Source organism: Papio anubis, chromosome 12, assembly GCF_008728515.1.
Source record: "Papio anubis isolate 15944 chromosome 12, Panubis1.0, whole genome shotgun sequence".
Lineage (NCBI taxonomy): Eukaryota > Metazoa > Chordata > Mammalia > Primates > Cercopithecidae > Papio > Papio anubis.
The window spans coordinates 122,791,984-122,806,707 of NC_044987.1; the positions used below are offsets into that span (position 1 = coordinate 122,791,984).

At 62.4% G+C, this 14,724-nt stretch overlaps 2 protein-coding genes across 12 annotated transcripts in view; one reads left to right on the top strand and one right to left on the bottom strand.

Annotated features, from left to right (window-relative positions):
* CHID1 (chitinase domain containing 1) overlaps positions 1-5,936 on the top strand; it is a 44,121-nt gene extending 38,185 nt beyond the window's left edge. For 5 of the 7 annotated variants that reach the window (XM_003909352.5, XM_021925390.2, XM_009185262.4 and 2 more), the window contains 3 exons: positions 3,742-3,822; positions 4,177-4,219; positions 4,392-4,586. In XM_003909352.5, coding sequence (XP_003909401.1) covers positions 3,742-3,822; positions 4,177-4,219; positions 4,392-4,490 — 223 coding nt within the window. In that variant the 3' untranslated portion in view covers positions 4,491-4,586. The other 2 variants (XR_002516910.2, XM_021925388.2) reach the window with 2 other exon arrangements.
* A 1,302-nt stretch (positions 5,937-7,238) lies between these two features.
* Positions 7,239-14,724, bottom strand: part of TSPAN4 (tetraspanin 4) — a 23,839-nt gene continuing 16,353 nt past the window's right edge. For all 5 annotated transcript variants that reach the window (XM_021925383.2, XM_021925385.2, XM_021925386.2 and 2 more), the window contains 6 exons: positions 11,510-11,701; positions 9,778-9,852; positions 8,705-8,806; positions 8,494-8,625; positions 8,323-8,406; positions 7,239-7,771 (listed from right to left, as the gene is read on the bottom strand). In XM_021925383.2, the coding sequence (XP_021781075.1) occupies positions 7,703-7,771; positions 8,323-8,406; positions 8,494-8,625; positions 8,705-8,806; positions 9,778-9,852; positions 11,510-11,701 (654 nt within the window). In that variant the 3' untranslated portion in view covers positions 7,239-7,702. The remainder of the gene's footprint in view (positions 7,772-8,322; positions 8,407-8,493; positions 8,626-8,704; positions 8,807-9,777; positions 9,853-11,509; positions 11,702-14,724) is intronic.

The following is a 14,724-nucleotide window of genomic DNA, read 5'->3' on the forward strand; positions in this document are numbered from 1 at the left end:
TCAGGTGATCCACCCACCTCGGCCTCCCAGAGTGCTGGGATTACAGGTGTGAGCCGCCACGCCCAGCCCCGTCAGGCATCTCTGGTTTTCAACCTTGCCTTTTAGACCTTGGCAAACTCCCCAGGCTTTGGAGCAAGCCCCTCGTCCCACTTATTTTGGTTTTCTGGAACCTTCTCCAAGAGAAGTTTCCAAGCTGGTCTCCGTGGGGTGACCCCCGCCCTCCACATCAGGAAGTCCAAGAACATCTTTCTCACACTTGATCTGCTTTCTCCCTAGAAACGCGTCAGACCTCTGTCCCTGGTCCTCCTAAATTCCTCTGTGGCGTGTCTCGGTGTGTTTTGTGTGTATATCCTGTTTGGCTTTCCTTGACTCTTTCCATTTGAGGCCTTGTAACTTTTTTTGAGGTTGGATAAAATTCACGTACCATAAAATGCACCATTTCAAAGTGGCATTTAGTATGCTTGCAGAATTGTGCAACCCTCAGTACTGTTCCCCAAAAGCCCTCTGCCTTTTAGCAGTTGTGCCCTCTTTCCCTGCCCTAGCCTGTGCCCATCTCCAGCCCACCGTCTCTGTAGGTTTGTCTGTTCTGGATGTTTCTGTGAGGCCGAGGCTGTCCGTGTTAATTTAGTCCTTATTCCTCCCCGTCCATGTGCTTGTCCCTCCCCTGGGCTCCTGCGGTGCTCCCCACACCCACCCTCAGACTTTCAACTTCCCCTGCCTTCTCTCTGACCCTTCCTTCCTCCCAGGCAGGCCCCTCGCCCGCTCCCCCCTCACCGTGGCTGGTGCCTGCTCCCCAAAAGACCTGTGTGGCCCTTGTTCCTCCTGGGAGCCTGGCCCCCTGGTGTGCTTGTCCATCACACCAGCCATGCTCCTTGGGGTCTTATAAGCCCTCAAGGGGGTCCCAGTTACCAGCCTGGGTGGCCACTCAGACCCCCCAAGGACCCAGCCCCTCTGTGTGTCTGCGGCCCTCTGAAGACTGTCCTCCCTCCGCTATGGGCCTGGACTCCCTCCCTGTGCCTGCAGCTGCCCCTCCTCACTCAGCCCCGCTCCTACACCCGGTGGCCTCACCCTCCTCCCCAGGAGTGACTCTCGGACCCTCCCTGGGCTTTTGGGAGCTGGGCACACACCCCCACCCAGCACCTGGGCTCTAGCTTCTCCTTGTTCTCAGGGCCTGCTTGGGAGTAGCGATTCCCGGGGTTGGGGTCCCTGACAACGCCCTGGTCGTGGCTGCCCCCACAGCGTGGTCACTACCCACTCACCAAACCACCAGGCTGGGGCTCCTGAGTGGGAGGCACCCGGTGCTCTCAGGGATCCTGGCCACCCACAGCCTCACCTCCTCCTGGAGGCAGCAGATTATGAGCAGTGACCACAGAGGCCCCCCTGGAGGAGGAGTGTGTGGCGTGGCCAGAGCTCCCCACAGCCCGAGGGCCATCCCTGCCCTGAGGCATCTGCCCACGACCCTGCACGTCCCATTCTTCTCACAGAGCCACCCAGCGGATATTGGGGGGAAGCTGCAAATTACACCACCACCACCTTGAGCCGTGTTTCAGTTCAGGAGAAGGCGGTCATTTTAGAGCTGTCGATGGGGTTGTGGCTGTGCCGGCAGCCTCCATGATGTTGCCTGGCCTGGAGGGGCTTCTGGAAAGACCATGTTTGCATATGGCTGTTGAGGGGCCTGGCCCAGCCTCAGGAGGGCAGGGGTCCAGCAGTGCTTTTCCATGCCTGGGATGGCTGGAGCTGCTAGCCACTGCTGCCGTCCCATTACCAGCATCTAGGGGGACCGGGTGTGGTGGCTCACACCTGTAATCCTAACACTTTGGGAGGCCAAGGCGGGCAGATCACTTGAAGTCAGGAGTTCAAGACCAGGCTGACCAACATGGAGAAACCCCATCTCTACTAAAAATACAAAAACCAGCTGGGCGTGGTGGCGGGTGGCTGTGATCCTAGCTACTTGGGAGGCAGAGGTGGGAGAATTGCTTGAACCCAGGAGGCGGAGGTTACAGTGGGCCAAGATCGTGCCATTGCACTTCAGCCTGAGTGACAGTGAGACTTTGTCTCAAAAAAGAAACAGGCGTCTAAGGGAAACTCTGTCTGGGTTGGGGAGGCCGCCCGAGTGCTAATTCCCACCCTCCCTGCCATGTGTCTACCAGGGTCTGATGTCTGCAGAGCAGCCCCCGTGCCCCGAAAGGCCAGAGCTACCCGATGGGGTCTGGCACTTTCTCGAGCACTGCTGGGCAGGTGGCAGCTGCTCCCGCTCACAGCTCTGAAGTGACGTGCCCTAGTCTGGAAGAGGTTCCCAGTGTCAAGGGGACTCTGCCCCACTCAGGACAACAGCAGCCTCCCCCACTTGGGATCCTCAGACATCCCATTCCTCCTGGGCAGGAGCAGGAAGGTGGCTCGAGGTGCGGTCCTGTGGCTGCCATTTCTCACTTGGATAAACCCTGCAGTGTCCAGCCATGACCCCTTAGGGTCCTGCAGATGTCCATGCCACACAGCCCAGGTCCTTGCGCCCCTGCAGCTGCCCACTGCCTGTCCTCCCCTCCCGCATGGTGTCCGGGCTGTAGGCCCCACTCCAGGCCTCCTCCCTGAGGCTGCAGCCCGAGGCATGTGGGGGGCACTTTTCTCACGCAGCAGCCACTGGTCATGTTCCGTTGTCAGCTGCCTCCACCTGCACACACTCCTGTCTGCAGAGACCAGAAGCTTCCAGAACGATCTGTCACTGCTGCTGGTGGCTGTGGCCCATAGTGTTCTGGAACCACCTGCCCTGGTCCCAAATGTGCAGTGTGAGGTGTGCCCACACTCAAGGTCCCCTGTGACCTGGAAACCGCTGTTGTGTCCCCAGCACCTTGGGAATGAGCCTGTCCTCTGTGAAGGAGGGGGTGGTTCTCAAACCACTGGCTCTTGGTGCTCAGGGGGGGCCTGCTGCAGTCCTGGGCCTGGGGTGGTGGTGGTTCAAGACTGAGACAGACTTAGCCTTTGAAAGGGTGCAGAGGCCGGGCGCAGTGGCTCACGCCTGTAATCCCAGCACTTCGGGAGGCCAAGGCGGACAGATCACGAGGTCAGGAGTTCCAGACCAGCCTGGCCAATATGGTGAAACCTGTCTCTACTAAAAAATACAAAAATTGGGCGTGGTGGTGCGCACCTGTAGTCCCAGCTACTCAGGAGGCTAAGGCAGAATCACTTGAACCTGGGAGGCAGAGGTTGCAGTGAACCAAGATTGCACCACTGTACACCAGCTTGGGTGACAAAACGACACTCTGTCTCAAAAAAAAAAAAAAAAGGGTGCAGAAACCACTGCCCCAGGCAGCCATCCCCAGTATGAGGCACTGCCCATCAGTCCAGGGCCAGCAGCGGGGCCAGGGCAGCCTGAGGCCTGTCTGGTTAGCCTCTCACCTGGGGTCTAGACAGAGTGAGGAGCCCCGTCCAGCAGCCACTGTGTAGCCTGAGGGCCATCCCCAGGGTGAGGCAGTTTCAGGCCTCGTGTCACTCTCCAGGCCATTGAGAGGACTTGGGGCGGCTTCTCCTGAGGAAGCTCCCGGAAGATGTGCTTCCTCAAATACAGGGTTCACAGGACCCGAGGCTCTGGCCACCCCACCAGCCATTGTCCCCCAGACCACTGGGGACAGTGGCTCCCTCTACCTGCTGCCCCGAGTGGCCCTGCCCCTGCTGATAGCCACAGCCTTTGGGGTACAGGGTGGGGGAGCTGGGTGGGCTCCCAAACCCACACCCTGGTCTCCCCAGGTACATCCAGACACTGAAGGACCACAGGCCCCGGATGGTGTGGGACAGCCAGGCCTCGGAGCACTTCTTCGAGTACAAGAAGTGAGTGTTGGGAAGTGCATGGCCCGCCTCGGCCTTGTGTGCAGGGAGGGACCCTGGGGGTGGAGACGAGGGAGCAGCAGGGCCCAGGGGGTCCCAGGACCCTGGGGGTGGAGACGAGGGAGCAGCAGGGCCCAGGGGATCCCAGGACCCAGGGGGTGGAGATGAGGGAGCAGCAGGGCCAGGGGGTCCCAGGGTCACGAGCTGACTTGCTGCTCCCGGCCCCGGAGCACAGCTGGACAGCAGGTGGCCACCTGGCGGGTGGGAAGAGTCCAGGCCGTGGACCTTGGCTGTGAGGGGAGGAGGCCTGGAACCAGCAGAGGCGGCGGACGGGCCGACAGTCCCCTTGTCTTGCAGGAGCCGCAGTGGGAGGCATGTCGTCTTCTACCCAACCCTGAAGGTGCGTGTGCTGCCAGCCATGGGACCGGGGGAGAGATGGGGCATGCGACAGCATGGCAGGCACTGGCCTGCGGTCCCTGGGGTCCAGGCAGTGCTGCCCCTCGGCCTGGAGGACACTCCTAGGTGTTGGGGGACAGGCCCCAGCAGGCACTCACACCTCCATCTGTGCTCAGTCCCTGCAGGTGCGGCTGGAGCTGGCCCGGGAGCTGGGCGTTGGGGTCTCCATCTGGGAGCTGGGCCAGGGCCTGGACTACTTCTACGACCTGCTCTAGGCGGGCTTTGCGGCCTCTGCGGCGGACGTGTTCTTTTCTAAGCCATGGAGTGAGTGAGCAGGTGTGAAATACAGGCCTCCACTCCGTTTGCTGTGACGGGTCTGCTGCAGTCCTCAGTCGGGGTCCTGGGCACCGTGTGACTCCCCACCCTCTCATGAGGGGTCCCTGCCCTGGGATGAGTCCTGGCTGGGGGGCACCCGAGAGCTCAAGCCCCTCCCACCTGGGCATCTGCTGGCTGCCTCCTGTCGGCTGGGCAGGCAGGACCCACAGTACCTGCCCCACCAGGACAGCCTGGCTCAGGCCTGTCTGGGCTGCTTCTCACATCCTGGGCCAGATGTGGGTTTGGAAGCTCTGGAACCATCCCAGACTCGCCCACTCCCGGACTTGAGGGCCCTGGCAGGGACAGCTCTGCCCAGTATCACCCCAGGGCTTGGCAGTGACAGAGCTGAGAGCTGCACGCCCACATCACCACCCACCTCGCCAGCCACAGCATATGTGTGACATCTGCAGAGAGCCACCCAGACGTCCCCACCGAGTCCAGCACGGCAAGGGTGCAGGGGCTGCCCTGGAAATGGGCACAGAGGAACCTGGCCCACCCTCTTGAAACTGGCCCTGGACCTTGGCTCAGCTCTGCCGCCTCAGGTAGCGTGACCCCCAGGCCAGCCTGGCCACATCAGGGAGCATGGTGAGGGGCAACGGCAGGACCCGTGGGCCACATCGGGAAGGGCATTTCCAGTGAGGGGTGGGGCAGAGGACACGTGGCTGGCAGTCTGCACCCACCCCGCAATGCAGCGGTGTCCAGGCTCTGGGGAGGCCCTGGGGAATTTGGAGGCATGAGCCAAGGCCTGGCGGCCTTCATTCCCCTGCCCCTCATCGCCATCCTGTCCTTGGCTGGCCGTGAGAACTCCTCTCCTCACCATTGGGACCCACAGGGCTGAGGTGGGCAGCGGAGGGCATAGGTGGGTACACGTCCCAGGCAGGGTCTCTTGGGGGGACAGAAGTGAGTCCAGGGAGTGGATGGGCCTGGGCGTGCCCAAGAATGCCGTGGGGTGAGGGACGGTGAGGCCAGGGTGGGCACTGGTTCTGGTTCAGAGTCAGTAACATCAGGGTGTGGTGGGCAGGGGGGTCAGGACATCTCCAGCCGGTGGTAAGAAGCATGGTGGGGTCTCCTCCACAGGACAGAAGCCGGGGAGGGGGTCCTGGGTCGGCCCGAGGCACCCACGCCTAAGAAAGGCCTGGACGTCAGGGAGGCCTGTGAGCCGCCACACTGCAGGTGCAGCCCTTCCCACCGCTTTGCTGCTGCTTGACATGGGTGTAGGAGATACAGGTGGTGTGTGCAGTAGCTCATGCCTGTAATCCCAGTACTTTGGAAAGCCGTGGCAGGAGGAATGCTGGACAACATGGTGAAACCCCGTCTCTACCCCCTAAAAATACAAGTTAGCAAGACGTGGTGGCATGGGCCTGTACTCACAGCTACTCAGGAGGCTGAGGTGGGAGGATCGCTTGATGAGGTTGAGGCTGCAGTGAGCTGTGATCAACTACACTCCAAAAACCTTCTCTAAAAAAAACAAAAGCTGCCACTGGCTTTGGGGCACTGACCTTGTGTCCCCAGAGGCGCTGACGCTAACATTTGAGTTGGTTCTCAGGGATCCTGTGGCTTCCGTCAGAGTGAGGGCAGGGGACACGCAGGTCTGGGAGGGTGGTGTGGGCCTGGAGCTAGGCATTGCCAGATCAGCATTGGGTGCAAGCAGGGGTGGGGATGCCACATAGGATAGGACGCCTAGAGCGGGCTCTGTCTCCAGGGTGATGGGCAGAGGGTGAGGCAGGAATTAGCTGGAAATTGAGATTGTGGGGTAGTTTGGGGATCAGATGCCCCAACCTGAACTGACTGTCATCTCTGTGGCCAGTGTCCCCACACAACCCTCACCCTGGCTGTGAGAATCCTGTGGCAGGCACCTTGATGCATGTTTTTTCTGTGCCCTGTGATAACTGCTTTGTGCTGCCAGCTCACTTAAAGGGCAGAGTTCTAGGAACAAAATAGACGGGGGAAAAGCGGAGCCCCACCTCGACAGGAGGCCCCAGGGTGGGGGTGATGTGGAAGGAGCCCTGCCTCAGGAGGAGGCCCTGGGGTGGGGGTTTTTGGGCAGGAGAGCCCCACTTGGGGAGGAAGACCCTGGGGTTGGGGGTGAAGCAGAAGGAAGCCCACCTAGCACAGGCCAGCAGTTCAGGGACGCCCCCCCCCCCCCCCCGCGGGCGCTTGGCACTTTTTAAATATTTTTATTACTATTTTTTTCTTTTGAGATGGAGTCTTCCTGTGTCATCCAGGCTGGAGTGCAGTGGTGCGATCTCCACTCACTGCACTTTGTCTCCCAGAATCAAGCGATCCTCCTGCCACCAAACCTGGCTAATTTTTGTATTTTTAGTAGAGACAGGGTTTCAACATGTTGGCCAGGCCGGTCTCAAACTCCTGACCTCAAGTGATCCACCCGCCTTGGCCTCCCAAAGGGATTACAGGTGTGAGCTACCGTGTCTGGCCTCATCACCACTTCTTAGAGCTAATGTCATGATTTCCTTAAAACCAGAAGTCTGGAGAGTCCTCTGCAGGCGGCTCCCCCAAGCCTGTGCACCAGGTGACCCCACAGCCACAGGGCTCTGCGTAAGCCTCATGCCAGAGGCTGCCCTGCCCCAGGCCTGGGTGCCAGAAAGGAAGATGGGGTAGGGAAGGCAGACTAGCAGTAGACGCAGGGCTGCGGCTCACACTTTATTAGGATGCACCAGGAGCCCCACGGGCCCACTGTGGAATGTAGGTAAGGGGTCCATGGCCCTGCCTGGAGCACCAGGACCAGTGGGGCCACTTCCAGGATGCCAAGCCCCTGTTCCTGCAGCCCCAACCCGCTTCCCGGGAGGCTGGGGGCCACAGGCTGGCACCCGTGTGAACACTGCTTTGGAGAATATGTAAATATAAAAAGTGCTGGAGACCCCTCCCACCCCTGCCCTGGGTTCCATAGCCAGCACGTGGCCACCCCTCCCAGGGGGGGTTTGAAGCCACCTGAGCCAGGGCCTTCTAGAAACAGGGTTCCGGGGCCTCCGGGCACCTGTCCCTCCCTCCCTCCTCCCAGCATGGGGCAGAGCACCGAGGCTGGTGGTGGGAAAGGCAGCTGTGGGCACGGCCATCTCCCTGTGGGCGTCCTTTTGGCAGAGAAGCGGGCAGCCTATGCGCAGTAGGTGTCTGCCTTGACCACCTGGCAGTACATGGTCATGGCGAAGGTCAGGCCTAGGATCTGTGGGGAGGGGAGGAGGGCTGGGCATAGCAGCTCCATGGCCTCAGGCCTCAAGCCCAGAGCAGTCCCTGTCCTCAGCAGGTGCCCTGGCCCTGACCCCGGGGCAGGGGACACAGCGCAGAGCCCTTCAGCTTCCTGCTGGCTCACACACCCCACCCAACCCCTGCGGCTCAAGCCATAGCACCCTCCCCTGAGCCTTGCAAGCATGAGGACACCCAGGACTTCCTGGGGGCTGTGGAGTTTGGAGAGCAGGGGCCACAGGCACCAGGACCCCGGCTGCCACTCTCTGCGCACTGGCCAGTCCTGGGCCACCAACCAGCACGGACAGCCGCCGGCTTCCACCCCACACCAGCCTCTGCCTCTGTCCACTAGGAGGGAGCCCACCGTCCCCACAGGCCGTCCCTGCCCATCCCCCCGAACTCACTCTCCTGCTTTTGCCCCAGCCTCCCCGATCATGGGTTCCTGGGGGCAAGGCCTTTGCTACTTTGTTCCCTGGGCTCAGAAGGCCCCAGCAAAGGGGTAGCAGGGAGTCTGCAGTCCCCAGGCCATACCTGCACCAGTGCTGTGCACAGCCCAAAGATGCCCACAGCCAGCAGGTTCTCCTGGAGCCACACCTTCACCGTCTCGTAGCACGGCTGCAGGAGGCATGCCCTGCATGTCACGGAAGGGCCTGCCGGTCCCGCCCTCTAGGCCCCCGCCAGCCCCCAGGGTGGGGGTCTCACCGCCTTCCACCAGGTGCCAGGTGCGTGCAGCCCGCAGCTCTCGCTGAACTCCAGGCAGCAGGAGTCAGGCACCCGCGTGGCGTTGTACACCTCAAACCAGTCAGTGTAGTTGGAGACACCACAGCAGCGGAACTGGAGGACAAGCTCAGGTCGGGCTGAGGCGGGAGGGGAGGTGGCACCCGCTGACCCCGCCCACCTGCCCAGGCCTCACGTCAGTCTGGATGATGCTCCAGGCGTTGGTGAGGCCCACGTTGCCCTGCGTGCCGTACAGGTGCAAGCCTTTCTTCAGGTCTTGCTGGGCATACCTGTCAATCTGGGGGTATGGGGGGGGTCAGCAGGGTCCCTCCCACTGTACCCCACCTCCCTCATCCAGACCCCCTCACTGGCCCCTAAGCTGGGCCCCTCCTGCGCCTGGTCCTGAAGTGTCTCCTGCCCTTCCTAGCCCACCAAGCTGCAGACACACCGGCCCCATGTCCTCCCAGCAGCCCTGAGGCCCAGGGCCCCCACCTCTGGGCTTCCTCCCCAGGCTGGGGGAGGACCATGGGTCCTGGGGGGACAGAAGACAGGGACACAGGTGACTCCACGTGTCAGGACACGTGCAGCCGTGCTCTGTGAGCTGGAAGCCAGGAGCTGTGAGCGCTGAGCCCACCCAGTACCCCAGCCACGGTCCCCAATATTCAGTGAGGACCCAGAGCACCCTGGAAAAGGGGCTGATTCCCGGGCCAGGGCAGGTAATACAGGAGGAGCCTGGAGCCCCCTACGGTGCCAGGAAGTCAGGACGTGCCCCAGAATGAAAAGTCTGTTGATGGGGGCACATCCCCAGGGCCAAAGACGGACAGTGTGATTTACAAAACAAAGCAGTGTTGTGTTCTAGCTCAGAGTGCAGCCTCAATAGCCGTGACTTCATCCCAATATAAACAAATGGCTGAATATATAAATGAGTGACCAAGAAGAGGCCGTTCTACAGAGCAGAACCCCACAGTGAGCAGCCAGGACACGGCGCTGGGAGCAGACGGCCCGGGACGCTGTGTCGGGGGACGACCTAGGGCGCGCCTTCTGGGTGGGGGAGCAGTGCCCTCGTGCCCCAGTCACCGCAGAGGCACAGCATAGCCTCCCAGGGTTGGGGGTGCTCCCCCTCCAGGCCTGGTAAATCCACACCCGCTGTCTTGGCCGCCAGGGAGGGCAGATTGGGGGCCGCTCTGTCCACACCGGGCCCACTGGCCCCTGGGAGTGAGGATGGAGCCCCCAGCCCTGCGGCTGGGCCTGCGGCCGAGGCAGCCATACCTTGTCCGTGTAGACGAAGAAGAGGATGGCAATGGTGGCCTCCAGCAGGAACACCAGCAGCAGCAGCAGGAAGAACTGTTGGGGGGGCAGGCTCAGACAGGGACCTGGCAGGCCCCACGGCCTCCACCCCATAGCATGCCAGGGGCCAGGGGCCAGGGCCACACACCTCATGGATACCTGGTGCTGCCAGGAAACCCCTGCCAGGCCCCCAATCCGAGACCCCAGAATGCCACCCCCACCTCAGAACCCTCAGCCTCGGCCCCAGGTCCAGGGACTGTGGCTGTCGTGTCCTGCTCAGCCCCTGAGTGTAGGGCCCTGGGCTGGCCTGGGCTCCCCTCCCCTGCCCCCATCCCTGGGGCAACCCAGACACCCCCAAGTGGGCACAAGTCCCTGTTCCCAAGACTCTAGCCCCTGTCAGCTGGCTTCAGACACCTCCGTCCAGGGGCCTGTGAGTGTCCAGCGGGTGCCTCACGGGGTGCCTGTCACACCTGGGCTGCAGAGGCCCCTTCCGCTCCCACGTCACAGCCCTCAGGGCAGCCAGGGTGGCTGATGCCCCCTCCAGCAAGACCACAGGCTGCAAGCCCCACCTCTGACCACGCAAGCTTCCCCCTCCTGGCGGCAGCCCTGAAGCTCAGCCTGACCCCAGCCCTGCTTCTCCTCCATGCGGAGGTCACTGACACCTGCAAGAGGAAGGCAGGCATGGACAGGGTATGTCCAGGAACTGGGGGGCCCAGGCAGAGTGGGCGTGAGTGGGGCAGACAGGGTGCTGGGCTAAGGACACAGGAGCCCCTCACCCCCAGGAGGTACCCAGGGTTCTGGTCCCAAGTCACCTGTGGGAAAGGGGCAGGGCTTCTATCCCTGCAGGCCTGGCGGGGCCTACACAGAGCAGCTTCCTCAACTGTTGGAGGAGCTCCAAGCCCCAGCAGGGCTGCCACAGACCCCCACCTACTGCCTCCAGGGGGATCTGGGCCCCAACGGATGCCGGGGAGGCTGAGAGATGGGGGGCTCACTGCCAAGAAGGGGTACGGAGGGGAATGAGCTGGCTGAGGCGATCTAAGGGAGGCCCCACCCCATCCAGGGCTTCTCAGACAAAGAGGTGATCTGAAGCCTCTTGATTTAGGACCTCAGCAGGCTGCAGACCCGCTTCGGGCCCACGGCCTCAGCCAGGCATATTAATCGGTAGCAAGCCTGTGTTTCCATCTAGGAGCCCTTTTCATTTTTAATCATCTGTGATGAGAACATTTCCAAGGAGGATAAACACATCCCTGCCTATAAGTCCACCCCGAGGGGAGGTGGGGGCTGGGAGGGTCCCAGCAGACGGTCCCAGGGAGCTGAGAGACCAGGCCCCGGACAAGGAGCTGGGGAAGGGGCCACAGCGGGGGTGGGGTGGTCAGGAATGAGTCATGGAGACCGCAAGCCCGTGAAAGGCTGTGCATGCCTGTGCACACGTGTATGGGGCTGTGCCTGTGCTCACCAGGGCCAGTGTCCCGTCAAGGGAGGCTCCCGACAAGCTACAGCATGTTCTCCAGGGACCCCCGCCCCCACTCCACAAATCAGCCCCAGCCCCAGTGCAGCCCGGAAGACCCAACAGTAGCCACACTCCCAACCTGGAGGTCAGGCCCCAGAGGTGGGGCCCGCGTCTGGGGGTCACTGCAGCAGCCAAGGCCTGGGGACCACCAGAGCCCCACCCTGCGTGGTCCCACCCAGAGCATGCCTGGGCCCCGGCACTCACAGCGAGCAGGAGGCACTTGTTCTCCTTGATGGCGCCCAGGCAGCCCACGAAGCCGATGGCCATGACAAAGGCACCGGTGATGATGAGCAGGTTGGCAGCCGACAGGGACGGGAAGGAGGAGGACAGCGTGGCGAAGCTCCCCTGGGTGGCAGCCAGCCAGATGCCGACGCCCAGCACGCCACAGCCCCCCAGCTGGGGCACAGCAACATGAGAGACACAGACAGGGTGAGGCCCCAACACAAGCTCTGGACCCTAGGGCAGAGCCCGGCCCGCAAGCCAAGGGCACACCGCCTGCCGGCCTGAGCCAGAACCACCCGGAGTCCTGCTAAATCCCATGGCAGCCCTGGGGGGGTGTCCAGGGCAGGCCAGTCCTTACCCGACACCCTGGGTTGGCACCCCATCCCCAAACCCACAATCCCTGGCCACGGTGGTGGGGGCTCCCTCGTGCCCCTGAACCTCCCTCTAGGGGGGATCTGCCCACCCCCCGGCCTGAGCCAGAGGGGCAAGATCTTAGGCCCCAGGACGCAGTGCACACCCCCAACCCCACTTCACCCTCTGGTCTGCCCAGCACAGAAGCCCACTCCCCACCTGACAGGCCACTCCAGCCTTTCCAGACTGCTGTCAGGGAGACCCAGCCTGGCCCTCACTCCGGGATGGGGCTTCCGGGCAGGCGGCCTCAGGATTCCGGTGCCCACTTCCCAAGAAGGTCTCTGTGATGTCCCCGGCTGTACCGTCACTCGTAGCAGGAGAAATGCTGATTCCCTCACACTTTGTCTCTCTCCCCCCTCCCCTCTTTCCCTCCCCTCTCCCCTCCTTCCTCCCTTCTCCCCTCTCCGCCCCCCTCTGTCCCTTCCTTCCTTTTCTTTCTTTCCTTTCTCTCTTTTTGGACATGGAGTCTCACTCTGTTGCCCAGGCTGGAGTGCAGTGGCGCCATCTCGGCTCACTGCAACCTCCTCCGCCTCCCAGGTTCAAGTGATTCTCCTGCCTCAGCCTCCCAAGTAGCTGGGACTACAGGCATCTGCCACCACACCTGGCTACTTTTTTGTATTTTTAGTAGAGACGGGGTTTCACCATGTTAGCCAGGATGGTCTTGATGTCGATCTCCTGACCTCATGATCCGCCCACCTTGGCCTCACAAAGTGTTGAGATTATAGGTGTGCGCCACCATGCCCAGCCAAGTTATGATTTCTTACAGCCACACAGGCACTGGCAGGAACGGAGAAGGCGGGTCCCCCAGGAGCACCTCCCGCAGCCTCTGTAACCACTGGAGCTCTTACTGTGTTTCCTAAGTGCTTGTTCTTATAAAAATCAATTAAAACAGGAAGAGGCGGGGGAGACGAGGGGGTCCTGCCCCCGGAGAGAGGGTGCTAGGCTGCCAGCCCAGCAAGGCCTCAAGGGAAGCAGGGGTCCGACAGGACCCCCCACCCTCAGACGCTGAGGCCTCGGGCTTGGGCCGTTTCAGGAGGAGACGGAAGATACGTTCCAGACCTGGGCACAGGGTAAGCAGTCGCCCGAAAAAGCTGACCAGCTCCCGGTCCGCAGCGTGGGCGCCCAGGTGGGTGGCGGGCAGACGTCCTGGGCTGCTGACGGTTGACTGGTTCTGGGGAAGGGCCACACAGCCCTGGGGGATGCCCGCCCCACCCGACTGGACGGGACTTGGGAGTAGGCAGGCAAAGCCACCCCTCCACCCAATGGAGCCCCTCGGAGCACCCAGACCACAGGCTCTGGGGGCTACCAGAAGCCCCAAGTCACCCCATAAAAGCCTCCCAAGCCCCAGTGGCCAGAGTCACACCCCACTTTCCAGACACAAACCAAGGCTGGGAGATGAGCTGCTGGCCACCAGCAGCCGCCCCACCCCCACCCGCCACACCAGCTCAGTTCAAGACAGGCCTAGGGCCTCCACCCTGGCAGGGCTCCCACAGGCCCCAAGACTCTTGCCTCAGGGGGCCTGGGGGTGGGAGATGCCCCCTCCTCGTGTGCACGCTCCCCTGCCCCTCCCTGAGCAGTGCATCAGCCAGACTAGGCTGCAGGTTGGAGGCCGCCACCCTTTCACTGGCTGGCAGGCAGGCAGGAGCCCGTGCTGGGGAGATGGGACACGGCTCCCTGCCCAAGGCCAGCGTGGTCACTTGGTGCCCAGAGGTTCAGGCCAGGCCTCTCACTGGTGTCTTGGGTCCCTCTGGGCTCCACAGGGTGAAATCCCCTCAGAGGAGAATCCCCCCTGCTGGGGCCCACGAGTCCCACACATGCTCAGGCCGTCCTGGGGAGAATGCAGGCTCTGTCTTTCCCCAGCCTTCCAAAAGCAGCATCTCTGCTTAACGTTCACAACAGAACGCTGTCCAGAGGCTGCCGGCGCAGGGCCTGTCCTGGGAAGCTCTGCCGAGCCACTGGTGCCTGCTGAGCTCTGACACCCAAGCCCAGAGCCCCTCCCCAGCAGGCCAGGCACGGGGCGCAGGGGAGCTGGACAGACCGGGTGCAGGAAGAGGGGTCACCCCTGTGCTCTGGGCCCCAGGATTCGGAGTACCAAGGCAGGGGCTAACTTGCTAGCTCTGACCACACAGCCCCTCATGGCTCCAGGGGTGCTGCTAAGGAGCCAATAGGAGACCTGGGCATAGCGCCCGGCCTGGGTGTTGCTTCTGAGTAAACCCAGCTCCAGAAGCAGCTTAGGGGGATAGGGGAGGCTTCCCAGGAGACCAGGAAAAGGCTTGGGGGTGGCAGCCAGCACAGCTTGGCAGAGGGCAGCAGCCCAGAGATGCACCAGGGGAGGGATGCATGAGCCTGAGGCATGTGTGAGCCGGGGTGCCTGTGAGAGGGGGTGTGTGTTAGCAGGGGTGCATGTGAGCTGAGGTGCGCGTGGGGCCAGGGGCTGATGTGAGCGGAGAACTTGCGTGTGAGCTGGTGTGTGTGAGCCGAGGTACATGGGGGCCAGGGAGCGTGTGAGCCGGGGGTGCGTGTAAGCCGGGGTGTGTGTGAGCCGGGGGTGCGTGTGAGCCGGGGTGTGGGCCAGGATGCCTGTGAGCCGGGGTGCATGTGAGCCAGGGTGCGTGTGAGCCGGGGTGTGTGTGAGCCGAGGTACATGGGGAGGCCAGGGAGCGTGTGAGCCGGGGGTGCGTGTGAGCCGGGGAGTGCGTGTGGAAGTCCGGATAGGTGTGGTGTCGGGATTAAGGTGTGAGTTGGGGATCGTGTGAGCAAGTGCGATGTAGCAATACAATAACACG